Source organism: Siniperca chuatsi, linkage group LG21 (assembly GCF_020085105.1).
Source record: "Siniperca chuatsi isolate FFG_IHB_CAS linkage group LG21, ASM2008510v1, whole genome shotgun sequence".
Classification (NCBI taxonomy): Eukaryota; Metazoa; Chordata; class Actinopteri; order Centrarchiformes; family Sinipercidae; genus Siniperca; species Siniperca chuatsi.
Window position 1 is genome coordinate 16,381,162 of NC_058062.1, and position 19,248 is coordinate 16,400,409.

At 40.0% G+C, this 19,248-nt stretch overlaps 1 protein-coding gene across 1 annotated transcript; it reads left to right on the top strand.

Moving 5' to 3' along the window:
- Positions 1-1,819: 1,819 nt before the first annotated feature.
- On the top strand, positions 1,820-19,041 carry LOC122868891 (aconitate hydratase, mitochondrial-like). Its single transcript, XM_044181310.1, has 18 exons — positions 1,820-1,897; positions 5,191-5,333; positions 5,870-6,128; positions 6,813-6,905; positions 7,254-7,412; positions 7,563-7,713; positions 7,910-8,014; positions 8,104-8,195; positions 9,180-9,285; positions 9,696-9,853; positions 10,038-10,111; positions 10,830-10,941; positions 11,163-11,345; positions 11,655-11,750; positions 13,458-13,649; positions 14,274-14,406; positions 15,091-15,212; positions 15,342-19,041. The coding sequence occupies exons 1-18, from the start codon at positions 1,862-1,864 to the stop codon at positions 15,471-15,473; spliced, it is 2,346 nt and encodes a 781-aa protein (XP_044037245.1). The 5' UTR covers positions 1,820-1,861; the 3' UTR covers positions 15,474-19,041.
- Positions 19,042-19,248: the final 207 nt, after the last annotated feature.

The following is a 19,248-nucleotide window of genomic DNA, read 5'->3' on the forward strand; positions in this document are numbered from 1 at the left end:
GTCGCCCACACACCCGTGACGACAGGAACTACTTTCTTCATATTATAGTAGCTGCTGCTTCATTGTGATGTTTTCCATATAACAGTATGTATGCAGCTGTTCTCCTGTCAGAAAATCATTAAAGCCACCCCTACAGACCATATCTATTTTAATATTAACCGGTGGACTGATTTAAAAACAAAAAGAAAAATTAACTCCTCACATTCTAGACAAGATGTCGATTAAAAACACACAAAATGCGGACGTTTTTTCCTCATATAAAATCCAAGTTTACCTAGCGGGCTCTAGTTTAATTGGCGGAGGGATATTTGTAGTTCCTTACGGTGCTGAACAATTTGCTAAAAATATAAGCGGTGATAGCAACAGAGTCTCTATTGGCTGAGATGAGGGAGGACCCACAAATTATTGGGCTGTAGCGTCCATTCAGCAGCTAAAGCAAGATGACTTTTACCAGGGACTTGTGGGAAATGATGTTCTCATCACTAAATTATGTGTGGTAGGCTAATGAGAGTATTACATAATAAAACGTCTATAGTATCTTATGAGTTGGACTGTGGACTTTATATTAACAAAACGAATCATTATTAAATTATATGAATTGAAACGCACCCATCCCCAATTCTTAGGATTACACGAACACATCGGGCAGCCATATTTTGCACAACATAACACCAGAATAGGCTCTACACCGATATTCTGGATGAGAATTTTGAAAGAAAAACAAATTCAAACGTTAGTCCCCTGAGTATATTTAAGTATTTTTACTTCACAACTTGACTAATTGACTGTTAATTTCAGACATGCCCAAAATTTAACCAAAACTAAACTTGTTACCAATACTAATTTGTTTTGAAAATGACACATCAAGGGAACAGATAGTACAAAGTAAGCCTGTAAAAAATGCCCACATTTTTACATTTGTTTACTTCAATAATGTCCTCCAGCTAAGGCTATGTTATGTTTTTTTATGCGAATAGAAACTCAAAAATGGCTCTTGTTGTGTCTGCGTGCTTGTCCTGAAACCCTTCCAGTGGGGAGTTTATAGAGCTATAGCAGGTAGCTTAGTAAAAAAACTGGACAACTACATTAAAAATACTCCATTAAAGTCCTGCATTCATTTACATAGGTAGAAGTACAAAAGTATTAGCAGTAAAATGTACTTAAAATATCCAAATTTAAAGTACTTGTTATTCAGCAGAATGGCCCCGGCCAAAGTGTTATATTATTGGATTATCATTACTGATGCCTCACTGTAAGCAACATTTTAATGTTGTATGTGGTGTAGATGGAGCTAGTATTAGCTCTGTGTCCTGGCTACATTGTATATAGCTAACTATTTTATATAATGTTGGGTAGTTTAATCTCACAGTGCATCATATTTTATTAAGTGACTGATCATATGTTTTGTAAAATCTATGTAAAATCTGAAACTGAAATGGAGTAAGAGTGTAAAGTAGCCACAAATTGAACTTCTCAAGTAAAGTAGGCTACTTCAAAATTGTACTTAAGTACAGTGAAAGTAAATGTACTTTCCACCACTGCCTAGTTCACACGTGTGAGAAAACCATCAGATTCATATGAAATATAGGTGTTATCGGGATGTTAAGTTACTGGCACATAAAAGTCATGTAGAAACCTAATATTCAAAGATATCAGTCGAGAGTTCAGACTGTAGGAAGGGAAAGAATATAACTGCATTCAATATGTTTATGTAATAATAACAACAACAACAACAACAATCATAATAATACATTTGTTTTATTATATTTCATCTTTTTTATGTAACCGAAATGTAAAATAACGGGCTCCTTAAGCCGGTGACGTCACTTCAGGGCGACAATCATCTTTGTCAGTGAATAAAATGGCGTCTTATTGTTTGACTGTCACTAGGTTGCGGGTAAGAAAACGTTATCTTACTTTTATAGAGTTTTTAACTGCCTTGCTATTGAGGACATATGTGATAATAGATATGTTCTGTCGTGTAGTACAGTCGCCTTCGCTTAAGGTTGACCGACAGCGGGTAAATGTAGAGGAGAGTGCGCACCGAGCCGCTGTCTGGCAGGTCACAGTGTCCCCGTTTGACTCCTAACAACGACGCATTGCAACGGTTATAAGCCACGTCCGACCTGACAGCAACCACTATTATATCGTGTTAATGTTATTAACATTATCAAGTTCAGTCAACAACAACTGAATAGTGGCTGCAAACGGTCCTAGGTGCCCTGATGTTAGCAAGGTGATCGCAAGGTTACGGAGTTTTCTTAACGCGCACTTCACTGCTGACAGCTGGGACTGATGCACAGCAGTGGGCTTCTGGCCCTGTGTTGGCTAGTGGATCAAATCAGAGTGTATATGTTTATTTTGAATAGCACAGGGCTTTCGGTAAGCAACGGTAGACAAAAGGATATAAACACAAATAAGTCTGCTGCTTATGAAGTAACTTGCAGTCTACACAAATACAAATTTGGTCGGCGAGTGCGCTTTTGATGCACTTTTCATTTATACAGTGTGTCAACTAAGCACGTGACTGTAAAAAACTGTATGTCATGTCTTGTAAATGATGAGTACATTTAGTTTTGTTGTCTGCTGGGGGAAGTCTTGCTTTTCTTGCTGCTTCCTCAATTTATTATCAAAATATTTTTAATGAAATTTCTGAATATAAATCAACGAACAAATTATTCTCACAGATGATGTCATCACACATTAACACATGGCTACATCCATTATTCCCATAAATAAATATAATGTGGCACAAAGAAGGAAAAAAAAATACAGGGAGTGGAATATACCTGTTATATTACACACAGTAATGGAGATTCATCCAGTTTTGAAAATAAGACATAAATGGTTGCCAGAGTAGTGTGCTTGAGTTTTCTGAATTTCAAGCAATGTAGATAAGGCCTTAGTCTCAGTCCTCAGTTTTTCTATTCAGCGTTGAGTTTATTATTTGGATCAATATGAGGTAGAAAGCATAGTATTGCAATGAGTTGACATTATATAAAAGCTATGCTTCTAGGTTCAAACAGGTTCTTCATTGACCACTTTCACCTGTTATCTGTTACTGTCAGAATTACTGGCCCAAACACTGAAACTGCTGCTCAGCAGTGTGTCATCATGATATGGTGTTGCCACATTGCAGTGTCAAAGAGTCCTCTTTCAAGACCTGTGTGAACGTTTTAAACACACCTGAGTACAGTTTGAATGACTAGATGGAGATTTTCCTCATGTAGGCTTAAACTACGGAAGTACTACTCATTAAATTGCATAGGGCATCCAAAAATGTCTGTTTGTGCTTATGAAATATCTGGAAAATATGAGGTTCCATTTGTGCCAAAGTTACGTCATATGCACACTGTCTATGTCGACTGAACATGTGACAAAACATTTGTGTATGTCTATTCAACGGAATAACATAGTGTTTGTAATTAAAAGCTGTAGTGGGGGGGTGCAGACGTGCACAACAACACAGTCAAACAACAGGGAGGACAACACATCTGGTCGACATGCAAAACAAAACAGTCAAATGACTGGGAGTGCAACAAGACAACAGAAGTACAGTTCACAGTTGAAAAGACATAGACAAATGTTTTGTCATGTGACATAATTTTGGCACAAATGGAACCTCATAGAAAAAGACCACACTGAACATATGTAGCCTCTTTTGATCACTGGTCAATGCTGGTCACTAACAAGCAACATTTTCCGGAGCTATGAGAAAGGGGAAATTTTCCACTGCCGCTGGTTTATTTACACTGATCTTGTTTGTAGTTATTAGTGCTCTTCTGGTTTACTTTGCCTAGACATACTCTTTGTGCACACTGGGCAATCACATTGCTTATGATTTCATGATAATCATTTGATCACAGTAGGCTGCCCTTAGCATCATATTGTAACATTTCTATGCAAAGTACATGTCATTAAATGTATCTTTCATAGTATCTGAATCAAACTGATTGATTTGCAGATGACAAGTACACGCATTAGGGTGCTGTAATGGTTCCAATACTGATTTTACAGACAGTATGTGTGTACCTCTAGTGCTCATACATAGTTAACAGAGTAGGGGAATGTTGAATCCACTCCGAGTATCAGACTGCCAATAACAGCCAAGCAGGTGAGGCTAAACCCTGCAATATGAGCTGTATGAACTTACACCCAGTTTTCTCTGAGCACAGTGACTTTCCACTGGTTATCAACACTAAGGGACAGATATTAAGCAAGTGAACATAGCTGGTTCTTGTATCACCTAGGATCACACATGACATTTGCTGGCAGTAGCAAAATCAACTAATAAAAATGCCTCAAAAACTTGAAGCAGTGTCCTGATTAAATTTCTAATATTCAGTCTAATATTGGGTTTCTGCCAGAATATTGATGCAATATTTGTATATATAATGTATTTTACTATGTAATAAAGCTGTACATTGCACACTTTAATACATTAAATGTATTGAAATAAAGATCTCGTAATGCTTTATATAGTGTCTACAGAGAGGTGAGTGTCAGTGATATTGTTGTAGTAGGAAGGTTTGGGCAGTATTTGGACAGCCTGTTTTCATTACCAGCATGAACAAAATCCTGACATTTAAATTCAGTCTTCACAATACAGCACCAAAAAAAACCTGACAAATGTTGCAGAAACGGAGGCAAGGTGAGAGAGTTTTGAACCCATAGTGTCTCTACTGGCTTTGTTGGCTGAAGCACACTGTCTGTGTAGATACTCTTTAAACTATTGGCTGCTATTTATGTGGCAAAGCCATATGTTAGAAATTGGTTCAAGTATTTTAGTCCAGTGGGGCATATTTGTCAGCTGGTGTAGCTTTTCTGTAAACAGAATTAACAATGACTGATCAATTAAAATATGCCTTGTTCGGCTTCAGTACTGATCTTGTAGCTCGGGTCATTCCAAGTTCTCTTTCTGATCTGATGTCGGTGTCTAACCAAACTGACTGAGCCAAAATGGAGGATTCTTCTTCTGTCTTTCTGTAGGCTACATTTTTACTTGTAGAGTAAGATTATGTTTTAACTATCCTCACATGTGGTCCCATTCTTGCATAATTTAATTGCCTCTCTTTTCTCTGCATAGTTATTATGTAACTCAAAGCGTAGTTTGTTAGTCCTAAACTGTACAATAAAACTTTGTTTATGGTGTTATTTCTCAAAATTGTCCTCTTGTCTCCTCTGGTCTAGCTGGCCCTTGGAACTGGGGCAAGGCGATTTCATGTCTCTGCAGCCTTCAGCGCCAAGGCCAAGGTGGCCATGAGCCGCTTTGAGCCCGGATTCAGCATAAACTATGAGAAGATGCACGAGAACATCAACATTGTACGCAGGAGGTCAGCAGTTGCCTTTCTCAGAAATACACATAAACATACACAGAGTCCTTGTTGATTACAGTTTGGCTCAAGAGGAATGGCAGGTTTTTATTACAGCTGCACAGTAGATCTTGTGACATTTACAGTGTTGACTGTTCAGGGCCAGCAGGGGACACTGAGCTAATTTTGGATGACCTGTTGTTCCCCGCTCACTGAGCTTACCACATGCTGTAATCCAGGAATAGGAAAAGCCTTTTGTGTGCCTGTTATATGACTATTAGATCAACAGTTAGCTGTTCCTAATAAAGCATAGTTACTTTTGGTGTTCAGGGCTTTTCCATGATTCTTGTCAACAGGTGAAATACAGTACTTTCTAAAAGTGAGACACAAAACACAGAAGGACACTGCAAAAACACTTAACATATATTTGTTTAGATATTAGATGTAGATGATTAGCCAAATTGATCAAACTTGTTTTATCTGAACACTACAAACACTTAAGTGTCCAATACACATCGCAATTTTTTACCACATCTTTCCATTAATCCACCCACCAGGCTCAACAGGCCTCTCACTCTGTCGGAGAAGATTGTGTATGGTCACCTGGATGATCCAGCAGGGCAGGAGATCGACCGCGGCCGCACCTATCTGCGCCTGCGTCCAGACCGCGTGGCTATGCAGGATGCTACAGCTCAGATGGCAATGCTTCAGTTCATCAGCAGCGGTCTGCCCAAGGTGGCGGTTCCCTCCACCATCCACTGTGATCATCTGATTGAGGCTCAGATCGGAGGGGCTCAGGACCTGCAGAGGGCTAAGGTGAGGACAGACAGAGGGAAGATGGATGGAGTATTATATATATTTTGTACATATATTTTTATGGTACAGTCATTGGTTGCAAATTACCATTGGCTGAAGAAAAAAAAAAAGCTCTTTTGATTCTGCCATGTTTGTTCAGTGTAATCTGATCAGATACTACCTCAAGAGTTATGACAGAGAGTCTTGACGAAAGGACATGGTCTGGCATGCTTAGTACTTTATAAGTTACTCTTCTGGATTTTGACTCAGTTTATTATGAGGTTTTGTCAGTTAACACAATGAGTGCAACAAGAGTCAGTTCCTATTTTGAGTAGTGTTTATACAGTGCAATTGCATTTTTTAGATAACTTTTCAATATATTGCAGTATATTTTGAAATGACAGTATCGTATGTTGTCTTGAACTAACTTGCTAAGATTCATTAAAAAAATGGTCAACATTAATAATTAGTAATAAGTAATTAGAATTTTTTGTCAAAGGCAAGGCAAATTCAGGTGTTTTAAATTTTTTTTAACATTGTTTGGGCAGGATCTGATTCTCAGCCAGCAGGGATTCATGTGGTTGCAGAGGCAGCAGCCTTAAACAGTTTTCTTTTATGGTTACATCAAGGATACTCGTGTATCATGTATAAAAATAACTTGTCTTCAACAGAAGCCCTAACTCTTCCCCACTTACTCCAACACAGGAAGTGAACGAGGAAGTGTACAACTTTCTTGCAACTGCTAGTGCCAAATATGGAGTTGGCTTCTGGAAACCCGGATCAGGGATCATTCATCAGGTACAGTATGCTGGTACTACACTGGTACTGGTAGAATGGTAATTGAACCATGTCAGACACAAATTATTATTCAGAGCAGAGTATTTGTGTATGTCTTAAAACATGTCTGCAGGGGATCTTTAATAAATTCTTGTCAGTGAACTTGCACATAGTACACTGTCTGCAGTGAATCAGCATGCACTTCCTTCCAAACAGTGTTTGTGTGCCAGAGTAATTAATATCTTGTCTAGTGCTCCCAGAAAAGGACATTTCAAGAGAAGTAGTCCATTTCAAATAGCAGTCTAAAGAAAATTTAAGTCCCAAGGGAAATATCTGTGACTGACTGTGAATGTCCCTTTCTTTGCACAGATTATCCTGGAGAATTATGCCTATCCTGGAGTGATGCTGATTGGTACAGACTCCCACACTCCCAATGGCGGCGGTCTGGGTGCCATCTGTATTGGAGTGGGTGGAGCTGACGCCGTGGATGTCATGGCTGGAATCCCTTGGGAGCTCAAATGTCCTAAAGTGAGTTCTTGACATCTGATATCTTATCTAAATGTTTTTTAATTTCATTGAAAGTTTCGACCCTGTCTTCAGCCACTAAATGTCTCCACAAATGTCTCTTATCTGTTCGTTTTTTCCATTTGTTTAAGCCTGTGTGCATTTTTCCTTCAGGTGATTGGAGTGAGGCTGACAGGAAACTTGTCTGGCTGGACCTCTCCGAAGGATGTCATCCTGAAGGTGGCTGGCATCCTGACTGTGAAGGGAGGCACTGGAGCCATTGTGGAGTATCATGGGCCTGGAGTTGACTCCATCTCCTGCACTGGTAAGGATGAGATACATTACAAGGCTTGAAACGCTGGTGAAAGACATTTTCTGTGTTTTAGATATGAAAATCAAAGAAAGGAAGAACAATGACAGCTTCAACTACCATCCACATCTTGCTTGAATAGATAATACATTTCTTCAACTTTAGTGCAGTATATTTTCCTCCAAGGGTAAAATGATACTTTGATTACTAGGAATGGCCACTATCTGTAACATGGGTGCTGAGATTGGAGCCACCACATCCATCTTCCCCTACAACCACCGCATGAAGACGTACCTGGACAAAACTGGCCGTGGAGGTCAGTCTCCTACTGTTAGTCTCTGTATGTTTAGCCTTTATTCACTGTGTTTTACCTTCAACTTTGTCTCCTTCTTCATTCCCTCTCAGAGATTGCCTCTGTGGCTGATCAGTTCAAAGATGACTTGGTCCCTGATAACGGCTGTGAATACGACCAGGTCATTGAGATTAACCTGAGCGAAGTGAGTCAAAACACTTGGGTTTCCTGACATTAGTCATGTAGTGTAAGACATTATTATCGGCATGTCCCAAATCCATGCCACATACTAATTCTTTACAGTATGTACTACATGCTAATTGTCATAGTATACTGCTTTAGCAGTTGGTATACAAAATATCAACATACTTTACAATTTTATACTAACAGGAAATGATACAATATGTGCAACTGTCCAACTGTGGATGTCAAAGCCAATAAAACTTCCCAAAGACATGGCAAATGTTTTAATTAAAATTGATTAAATTAAATTATTATTATCTTATTAAATTAAGATCTTTCCCCCAAGATCTCTCTGGAGCTGTTTCACCACCTCCCAGAAATTATTAAATTTTTTTCCAACTGTCAGCAGCTTCTCCATTTGCATGCTGTCTGGTTTGAGAATAATTAATTTCTCAAAACCTGCCTAGAATTAGGATGTAGCGTGGATTTGGAACACACTGTACATCCTACCACCATCATACATTGCATAAGGCTGACTATGTTGTCATTTTGTCATGTGACATCAGTCTATGTGTGGACTCAGGGAGTAGATGATTTGATTATATTTTGGAGCACCTTGCTGTTAAAATATGTGTGTTTATGTTAAGACAAGCATTTCAACATAGAAACCTGCTTATTAAAATATTCATTAGCTTAATGAATGATTGAGGTGCTGAAGCTGGGCAGTAAACCAATGTACAGATATCATTAAGAATCACTGCCCTACCAAATATAGCTGATGTTGAGTAAAAGCTTTCCTGAGGTGATTTCAAGTGCTGTCCACTAAAAAATCTACAGCACCCACTTCTCATTTAGTCACACACTTTTGCTTTGTCTTGTTCTGTGTCATGTGGTTATGGAAGAAGTTTACGTGCTTATTATCCTCTTTTAAAACTTCAAACATGTCCCACATTACCCAAATTATGACTGTGCTTCATTATGCCTTGTTTCCCTCCTCCTCCAACAGCTGAAGCCCCATATCAACGGGCCGTTCACCCCTGACCTGGCCCACCCTGTGTCTGATATCGGGGCTGTAGCTAAGAAGAACGGCTGGCCCCTGGAGGTTAAAGTCGGTCAGTATTTGTGACACAGCTGTATTATATTTTTAATGCTTTGTCTAGTGAAATTTGATATTTCTTTCTTTGTTCCTACTAGCTTTGTTATTGACCACATATAATCAGATCACATGACAGCCCTGCTGTCATATGATCAGACCATAAGCCAAAGTGGCTTACCAGAACCTCAGTGCTGTGCGCAATAGAATTCCAGTCATTGACAGAATGAGTAGAATATAATTATGATGATCAAGATGTTTAATTACAGGGTGCTTGTCTTTTCTTGTCTTCTCCTCTTTCCCTCATTTCATATGCAAGACGTGTTATTAAAAATAGACGAGTACTTCCAATCTGCTACTGTAACTGTATACTCCCTCATTTTCGTTTCCTTGTGCTCCTCTTACAAACACTGAACTTGTCTCTTGCAGGTCTGATTGGCAGCTGCACCAACTCGAGCTACGAGGACATGGGCAGAGCGGCCTCTCTGGCCAAGCAGGCTCTGGATAAAGGTCTGAAGTGCAAGGCTCAGTTCACAGTCACTCCTGGTTCTGAACAGATCCGTGCCACTATCGAGAGGGATGGATATGTGAGTCAGAATCTCACCAACATTTAGCAAGTGACCCATAGCATTTGGGCAGTTTGTCCTTGTCTTTTTTTCAGCAGGTTTTTGGGTTGTTTTTTTTTATTTTTACATAAGACATTTATACAATTGTGTGTGTTTGAGAGATGCAGGAAAAGATTTCTTCAAATTCATGTTGTCCCTCTTTCAGGCCAAGATCCTGAGTGATGTTGGAGGAATCGTACTCGCCAATGCTTGTGGCCCCTGCATCGGACAGTGGGACAGGTATGCACCTCGTTTGTAAAGGTTAAATGTGGGTCACAGCAGTTGATGCCGTTCTGCCAACACTTCGGTCCAGAGCAAAATATCTCGACAACCACTGTACCAGATTGTAGTATTCCCCAGATGATGATTTCTGACAACTTTGGTGACCTTTTGTCTGGCACCACTTTCAGATCAGTATTTCCTCTTTACCAACACTGGTTCATGAAAAGTAATTACTGGAAATGAAGGGAAGCGAAAGCTAAAGGCTGGATTTTTATTAAATGTACTGTGAATATTTATGGTCCCTAGAGGATAAATACTACTATTTTTGGTGACCTTTCCTCTCACACTACCACTTTTTTTTCAACTTTACACAAGAAATATCAATCTAAAGAAATAGATTTCATGCTCACCAGAACTCTTAAAATGACACATTTACATACAATATATCTCATAATCTCATAGGCAGATTGCCATGAAATTTGCTGAGGACATTTATACTTCCAGAGAATGAACTCTTTTGATTTTAACGACCCCTTGGCTCTTCCTCTAGTATGGCTGTAAGAATAGGGAAATCATCTGTATGTTGTTCGTTCCAACGCTTTCATATTGTTGGATGTAATGAACACTGCAGCCACTAAGGGCCACTAGCAGGGCTTTAGACTTTTAGTCTTGTAAATTGAAACAGGTGGCTCAAAACGCATCAGACTAACATGCTCCGCGTTTTGACTTTCTTCAGGAAGGACGTGAAAAAAGGAGAGAAGAATACTATTGTCACGTCCTTCAACAGAAACTTCACTGCCAGGAATGATGCTAACCCAGCTACTCATGCTTTTGTCACCTCTCCTGAGGTAAGAAGTACTGCAGGTTGACTGTCAGGCAAAATACAAGCTCAGCCATTCATTGTTAAATGGGCATCAATAGACAGACAATGAAAATGAAATTCTTATTTCTGTATTCCTTGGTGGCTTTGACATTTGCAGCCTCTGTCTCCTAATGTTGGTGAACATACAGATCTAAACACATTTCACTGTTACTGTTGGCTAAATGCCTATTATGTAATCCAATGTAGATTGTCACTGCCCTGGCCATCGCCGGGACCCTCAACTTCAACCCAGAGACTGACTACCTGACTGCTCCTAACGGAGAGAAGTTCAAGCTGGAACCCCCAACCGGTGACGAGCTCCCCTCCAAAGACTTCGACCCGGGCCAGGACACCTACCAGCACCCCCCGGCCGAGGGCACCTCAGTCAAGGTGATTTTCTTTAAAGATACAGTATCTAATCTTGACATTCCAGAAAGCTTTTAGAGAGGTGAGTAACTTCTGTCATAATTTAATAAGAGTTTGAACCAGTACACGAAAGAGTAAGCAAGTGTAAACTAACAGCATGATCAAGGCTTGTTTACACAGAAATGTGTAATGTGACAGTTGTTAAGACAGAAAAGGTTTTTTGGTGTTCAAATAAAATTCTGTTTGATCTGGAAGTTGTCAGCCCCAATATCCTTTGAAAATAGTCTTGGAAGAACCTTTATGTCTTAACATGTCTGATCTGATGTTGTTCAGGTGAATGTGAGCCCCTCCAGCAACCGTCTGCAGCTGCTGGAGCCCTTCGACAAGTGGCATGGAAAAGACCTGGAGAACATGAGGGTCCTCATCAAGGTGAGCAGGAAATGGAAGGAAAGTTGTGGTGGATGTGCAAGTAAGAGCTAGTGCAGATTACAAGACTTGCCACAATTTGCCTAAAACCCCCAAGTCAGCACAGAATCCGTGTTTGTGCCGGTCAGGACGGGTTTACTGTAGTTCAAGCAGTTCAGAGACGTGTCTTCACCTCATCATGAACTCTCCCAGACGCTACCACGATTTTCAAACATGCTTGATTTTTACTCAGCCAAAAACTAGATGCGCTTGTAGTTGGGGCTCCTTTGAAAACACAAGAAAGAGACAAGAAAAGACAAGTATCCAATGAGAGCGCACTGGAAGGGACGGGAAAGGAGAGAGGCAGCGGACACACACACACAAAATTATATTATTAATGCAATAGGAGTCATGAAACAAGCTTCATGGGGAATGAAAAGGAAATGATCACAGACACAACATATATACAAACCAACCGGTGGAGGGAGAGAGATGGAGAGGGGGGGACAGAGCAGGAGGTCCAGCAGCTCTGAGTGCAGCGGGTGGAGGTGAGATGGTGTTCATATATCTGATGTTTCAGTACAGCACTGAGGTAAATGCAGTAAAAAATATCATAAGAGTTCAGTTGCAGCCTGTAGTGAAATTACAAATATCTGAATGCCAATTTCAAATTCACAAAACACAAACCACAACTCCCCGCCATCTGTTTGCTTTTACAATCAGACTTATTTGTCTCTCATTCTTTCTAAGAATCGGTTCTTAGTTTATTTTTTATTAGTTTTGTTATTTTAGTTGTGTGTTTGTGCACCCTCACATCAACACAACAATAAATAGTCTGGGACAAAAAATGTCTGTGGTGTGAGCAGCACTTGTAGTTTGCACATGGCTTAAGGGAGAGCTAGTAGAGCAAAATAACACATTGTTAGGGTGAAACAAAAAAACAACCTAGCAGGGATTCAACTCAATTAATGTCAATTAATCATATGAAAAGACCAAAACCAACAATGAACTGATGTTACTAAGAAGTAAGCCTGATATGTCTTCTTCCTCTGTGCCATAGAGCTCCATTGTTGTCCAAAAACTATTAAAAACACATCAGTGAGCCACACTGTTGCACTGGGTGACATGCTCCTTCATCACCATGAACACACACACACTGTAGTTTATTTTGAGTCAGTCCCACATACACCGTCCTGCTGCCGAAAATACTCAGTGCACCAAATGTGGATCAATCCGTGGCTGAAAATAGGCCCCAACAAATGCACTGTTTCCTCCGGTTTGAGTACCCTTTGCTAAAAACTATAGTGCCCAGCTGTTTTAGGAAATAAATTATCCTTTTTTTAAAGAAATGGAACCACATATTCCTGAGTATATTCCTCAGTTTTTAAAGATTTATGTCTTCTGTAGGAAAGAACGGGATCGGGGCTGAAACGCACAGACAGGGTAGAGAAGTTGAAAAGTATCTTGAGACGCACTAATGCATGTTGGTTTTGGTCTTTTAATGAGATTTGTTGACAATAATAAAAAGCCTTATTCTTTAGGGGAATGGGAATAATTAGTTCACAAGGGGGGGATAGCTTTACTAATAGTGAAGGCCCTTCTGTTTGCACAAAGGTGATTGAAAGTCCACTGAATTCTATAAGTGGTGTAGTGTTAAATAGCCTTTGTTTAATTTATTTCCTTATCCTCTGTATCTCCTTCTCCTCCCCTTCTTTTCCTCTGCTGCTGTAGGTGAAAGGAAAGTGCACCACTGACCACATCAGTGCTGCCGGGCCCTGGCTGAAATTCCGCGGCCACCTGGACAACATCTCCAACAATCTGCTGATTGGTGCAGTCAACATTGAGAATGATGCCGTCAACAAGATCAAGAACCAGCTGACAGGAGAGTACGGAGGTGTGCCCGATGTGGCCCGCCACTACAAGGTGAATTTGACAGTTGATTATTTGTTTTACATTCATACATTAATTTCAATGGCACACATACACTCAGTTGCCAATTTATTAGGTACACCGAGCTAAAACTACTGCAGTCTAATACAACAGTCCTGCAATAAATCCTCCCTTTATAAAGGTTATATTGTTCAGTTTTTGATCATTTTGGGGGATGTAGTTTGTGGTGCTGTTGAACTGTATTGCATTATACAGAAAGGTGTTTCTGATATTTAGTTTACCCTCATTGATGTAAATGGGGTGGACCTAATAATAGAAACACCTGTCAGTACAATTCAACAGCACAACAAACTGACCATACAGTTGAATCAACACCTCTCTAAAACTGTTTCAACAAAAACTGAACATTGTAACCTTCATGAAAGGAGGATTTATTGCAGGACTGTTGTATTAGACTGCATTCATTTTAGCTAGGCGTACCTAATAAACTGGCAACTGAGTGTAGATTCTATAGCATGCTATATGCTAGTGTTGTTAAACTAAAAAAAGCACCAGAAAAAATCTTATGTTTAGCATATTTTCCCAGCAACCAATTTCCTCCTTAGCACTTTATTTGTCTACTCTGTCCTCACCCCTTTGTTTAACTGTATAATCCAGGCCAACGGAGAGAGCTGGGTGGTGGTTGGAGACGAGAACTATGGAGAAGGGTCCAGTAGAGAGCACGCTGCCCTGGAGCCACGACACCTTGGAGGACGCGCCATCATCGTCAAGAGCTTTGCCAGAATCCATGGTAAGTTTCAGGGCACAGAGAGAGAAAACATGCAAACATCAATCTGTTTCTCACATTCAGAGATGCAAATTTAATTGGGCAACAGGGAAGCGGCATCTTAATAGTTAGTTCCAGAGGAAAGTGATGATTATTTATTCTGACATATTTACAGTCTGCCAGAATAAGGATGTCTCCAACAGTGTCAAAGAGAGTCTCCAAGTTATAGTTACTAGTATTAGTGCCAGCTTGATGCATATAGGAGGCTGGATGTAGGTAAGTGGGTAGATGAAAGCCTATCTGATCAAAGGAATGTTGCTTTCATTTGTGTGAATAGATTTCCTCAGAACCTCCAGATACCCACAAAATAAATGCTGTTGCGTGTGGTTGATACAGTTTACATAGCTGTGTACAAAGGTTTGTATCATTTGGTGATGCATCATTTGGTCTTGATGAAAAAGATTTACAACAGAGTGATTTTTGTGTAAATGGAACAACTAATTCATCATGAGAAATGGCGCTGATCAATAACAACCTGACATCACACACCTGACTCGCATGCATTATTCTCCACGACCTTGTATTTCTGTGTAACAGATATGCTCCTCTCAGACAAAGAGCCCTTCTCTGGTTACCTGATGGAAGTACAGTATAAGTCAGTGTCTTAGCGTTATGTCTGATATGTCTGTCTTTTTTTCCTCCTCACAGAGACTAACCTGAAGAAGCAGGGCCTGCTGCCTCTGACTTTTGCCGACCCCCACGACTATGACAAAATTCGCCCTGATGACAAGATTTCAATCACTGGGCTGAAATCCTTTGCTCCCGGCAAGGTGAGCAATATTCTGCACTAATGAAACATTGATCCGAACGACAGCCTAGCTTCTCTTAACATTATGTTGAAGAAAAAATGGATAAATGATTGACACATGATCTTGTTTGCCTCATGTGTCCTCCTCCAGCCCCTGACAGCAGTGATCAAGCACAGCGATGGCAGCCAGGAGTCCTTCTCTCTAAACCACACCTTCAATGAGACGCAGATCGAGTGGTTCCAGGCTGGCTCTGCCCTCAACAGGATGAAGGAACTCCAGTAATTGGTGGGAGAGGAGGGAGGTAGGGCCTGTAGGGGCCAGTGAGGGGCCTTGGCGTGGGTTAAGAAGGGGAGAAATGTGGGCCTAGAGAGGGGCTTTGCAAAGAGGAAGAGACGATGTGAACGGTAACCAGACTTGTTGGTGTTAATGTTGGTTTAGGGACAGCTGTAGTCGTGCTCAGTTAAACACACACACACACGCACACACACAAGGTCGCTGTACAGATGAAAAGCGCACACACACATACACGCGAGCATGTACACGCACAGACAGGATTACTGTGAAAGCACTCCTGGTCGACAGGAAGAATTACTGTTCACAAATGCACTCAAACAAGCACACATAACCGAAGCTTAGCAGTGTGCGTCTCTGTTATAGGCAGCATTGTTTGTACTGGCAGGACTCCTCAGTTTAACATGAGATTTGTCAAGCGTGTAACCCTGTAGTGTTCAGCTGACTGTTTCATACACAGACGCTCATCTTTCTCCATTGAATGGGGTGATATTTTCCTAATTTTGTGACAGATTGGTATCACTACTGTATTTCTCTTGTTTGGTTTCACCAAAAGTCGTTCCAAGCTTCCCCCCTACAGAAACAGGCTTGTTGGAAGCATCAACATAAAGCATTATTCATTATCAACTACACTGTATACCATCTTGATGGCCGTATCTAGCAGTATATAAACCTGATTCAGACCCTGAATTAATAAAGTTAGATACAGAATAGAGAATAGAGTTAACGGTCTCCTGCTTTAATGTCTTTAACTACAAAATTCACCCCAACACCAGACAGTTCTTGTCCTCTATTATACCTCCTCTTTAATGTTTGTCTCAGTAGTCTCCATCCAAGCAGCTCAATAAGCTGAGTTGTTCAACTCACATGTACTTTTCCTTCATTATCTCCAGACCTGTCACCTGAAGAACATCTTTTCCACATGTTCCCTGTTAATTATGATGCATCAAATGGTGATGAACTCCACTAGTCGTCCTTCATTTTCCTCCTGTAGTGGGCTGCCGGGTTTGCTGCTTTCTGATGCCATTATTGACTTGAACAAACGTTTCCTCACTCATTGTAGCGTGGCTCCATACTGTAAACAAACTACCAGGTTAACTTATTTACTGTAAGCAGCATCATTGACATCCCATCAGCCCCTGCACTGTAATAGTGCAACTGCAGCCCACCCTGTTCTCACTCAGACTGTGGTTCGCTCCGGTACATTTCAGTCAATACGTGTATCTGTGTACACTCCCTGCTGCTCTTCTAATGCTTGCATGATATATCACCCCGTTGTGAGAAAACTGTCCTGTGTGGTGGTCTGTCTCTGACTGGGACAACAAACCACAACACATACTTCTATTGTGTTAGCGCTAGACTTGCCATTTTTTCTTTCCATCTGTGTTTTGTACGTGTGTGTGTGTATATGTGATGCATGACGGTTTTTATCAGGTTAACATCGGTCTGTATTTGCATCTATCTGTCCCTCTTTGCTCATCCTGTCTCTCTTTTTGCTCTCACCAGGCTGGCTCATGCAGTCCAAACCACAACCTGATATGTTTGGGGAAGTAGGCTGTAATCAGATTTGTGTTGGTAGACATTGAAGCACAATTAAATCCTCTGGAATAAAGCTTCACAGATCAGTTTGGACGTTATGTTATCGGGTATTCTCTGTTTTCCAGTTATTCCTCACTATCATCTGGAGCTGCCAGGGTGTGAAATTGCCTTGTGTAGGTGTAATGGGAGATGACAGGCGGTGTTTGTCTTTGAGTTGAATGTTTATTCAGGTTGAGGTTTGGTCCTCCATAGCATGAGAAGGCCTGCTGTCTTCTTACACAAACTAACGCACAATCTAGTGTCCAGATGCCTGTACACTAGCACTTTGTAGAGTTAGGAAAGTAGTTTTAGGTTTAGTTTTAGGTGTGCTTTGCCAAGCTTTGTTCATCCTCTGCAAACATTTTACTCTTCAGCATACATCTCTGTTGTGTGTGACTCTATAGGACTGACATACATCTTGTAATATTCATTACTGATACACAAGTTTTCAGACTGTAGAAAATTTTTATTCAAGATCATTGTTGTATTAAGTTTGGTATAAACTTGATACAACAGAGTCTTGCCATGATGTATACCTAGTACGCGCCACTGAAACAGTGTGGTTATATATTTTTGTGGGCTTAGGGATGTTAAAGGTCATTGCTGCTATGTTTTATGTGGGAGCACTGCTGGTCCTCTGTGTTTAGTTCTCATGATCATCCAGAAAGTCTATAAAGCCGTCACTTCTTCTTTCTGCTGTCTAGGAAGTAAAAACGCTTTGGATTAGTAATTACAGTTCCTGAGGTATTAAATCCCTATGTACTACAAAGCCACTGAGCTTGGACCTGTGTGTAAATGATGTGATATATAGCTGCACTTTGTATAGGGGTGTGTACATAAATAATAAATAATTTATAAATATATAAACAAAGCGAGAGCGCCAGTAAAATGCTGTATGCTGCCCGTCTAAAGGAGTCGTTAACTCTGTTTGTGACTTCTTGTAACATAATGTCATGATAGAGTCCCCCCTGTGGTCTTCATTAAACTGAATCTCCATTAACCTAATGGTTTTACAAACCAGTTGACATGTGGATTAAATTAAAGCACAGATATCGAATTGTAGCTGTCAGTTGCTGCTGGGCTTTGACAGTGAAAACTGACTTGTTATTTTTAGGAAGGTGAGTCTTGATGGATTTGTGTATTTTTCTTAATTTTTTGTTTTGGTTTTGTTCAAATTGTTGTCAGGGTCAGAGATGACTTGAAATAGCAGCAGCCCAACTTTAACAATATTTTGGACATTAATGACTCCATATATGGGTTATCTGTTCAGATACTCAACTGCTCAACACTTTGAGAATCACCATGTTTTATGCCCTCATTAAGCCCATCACTTTGATTTACTGCCAAAGATGCCTAATGAAAGTACTGAGATGTTAAGAAACGATGGTTATCCATAAGTTGTTTGAAAAATCACCCATTATTATTCAAAATTATTATTTCAAAAATATCCCTTTGTCCATAATTATTTGATTATGTACAGAGTTTCCTACAGAATTCACCAGGGTCAATGTTTATTTTTAAAACATCTTATAAATATATATCAATTTGATTATCCTTTTTCGTCTGCCAGCACAATTTAAAACAGCCACTTGTGAAACTGTTTGCCTATACTGTGATGTAAGATAATGCGTTGTTGTTCACTAGTTCAAGCCTTTGGGTTTTAAAAGCGCTACTGTAATGTGACAAATCAAATGATGTTCATGATGGCATTGTGTGGTGGTCATTTTGTACTGTTTGGTCAGGCTTCCTCTGATGTGTTTGAAATCAGTTTGTCAACATGCTTCATTTGCCCAGATACAGCAAATAAAAAATGGAATATTGGCTCCAGATGTTTTCTCATAGTGATGATTCCCCTCACACTCCTGTTTCAGCATTAAACTTGATTTTGTAAAAGTAGATGATTCAAAATGCCTGCAGTTTTATAGCTTGACCAATTTAAAATATATCGACATCTTAATATTAATAAAGATAAAAGTCTGAAGTGAATGTTTTTGTGTTTTTCTTTGTTTAGTGAAATCAATAGATTATTGCAGTGTCACAGTACGTATACAGGCTTCCGGCAGCTGAGGAAGAATTGGCTTCGGTTGTGGATGCTGCCTTCAAGTGCTCCTCCAACAGGCTGCAATCAAGTCTGTGGCATACAGTCTTGACATTCATTCTCTGAAATTCTTTTTATCACCTATTTTTC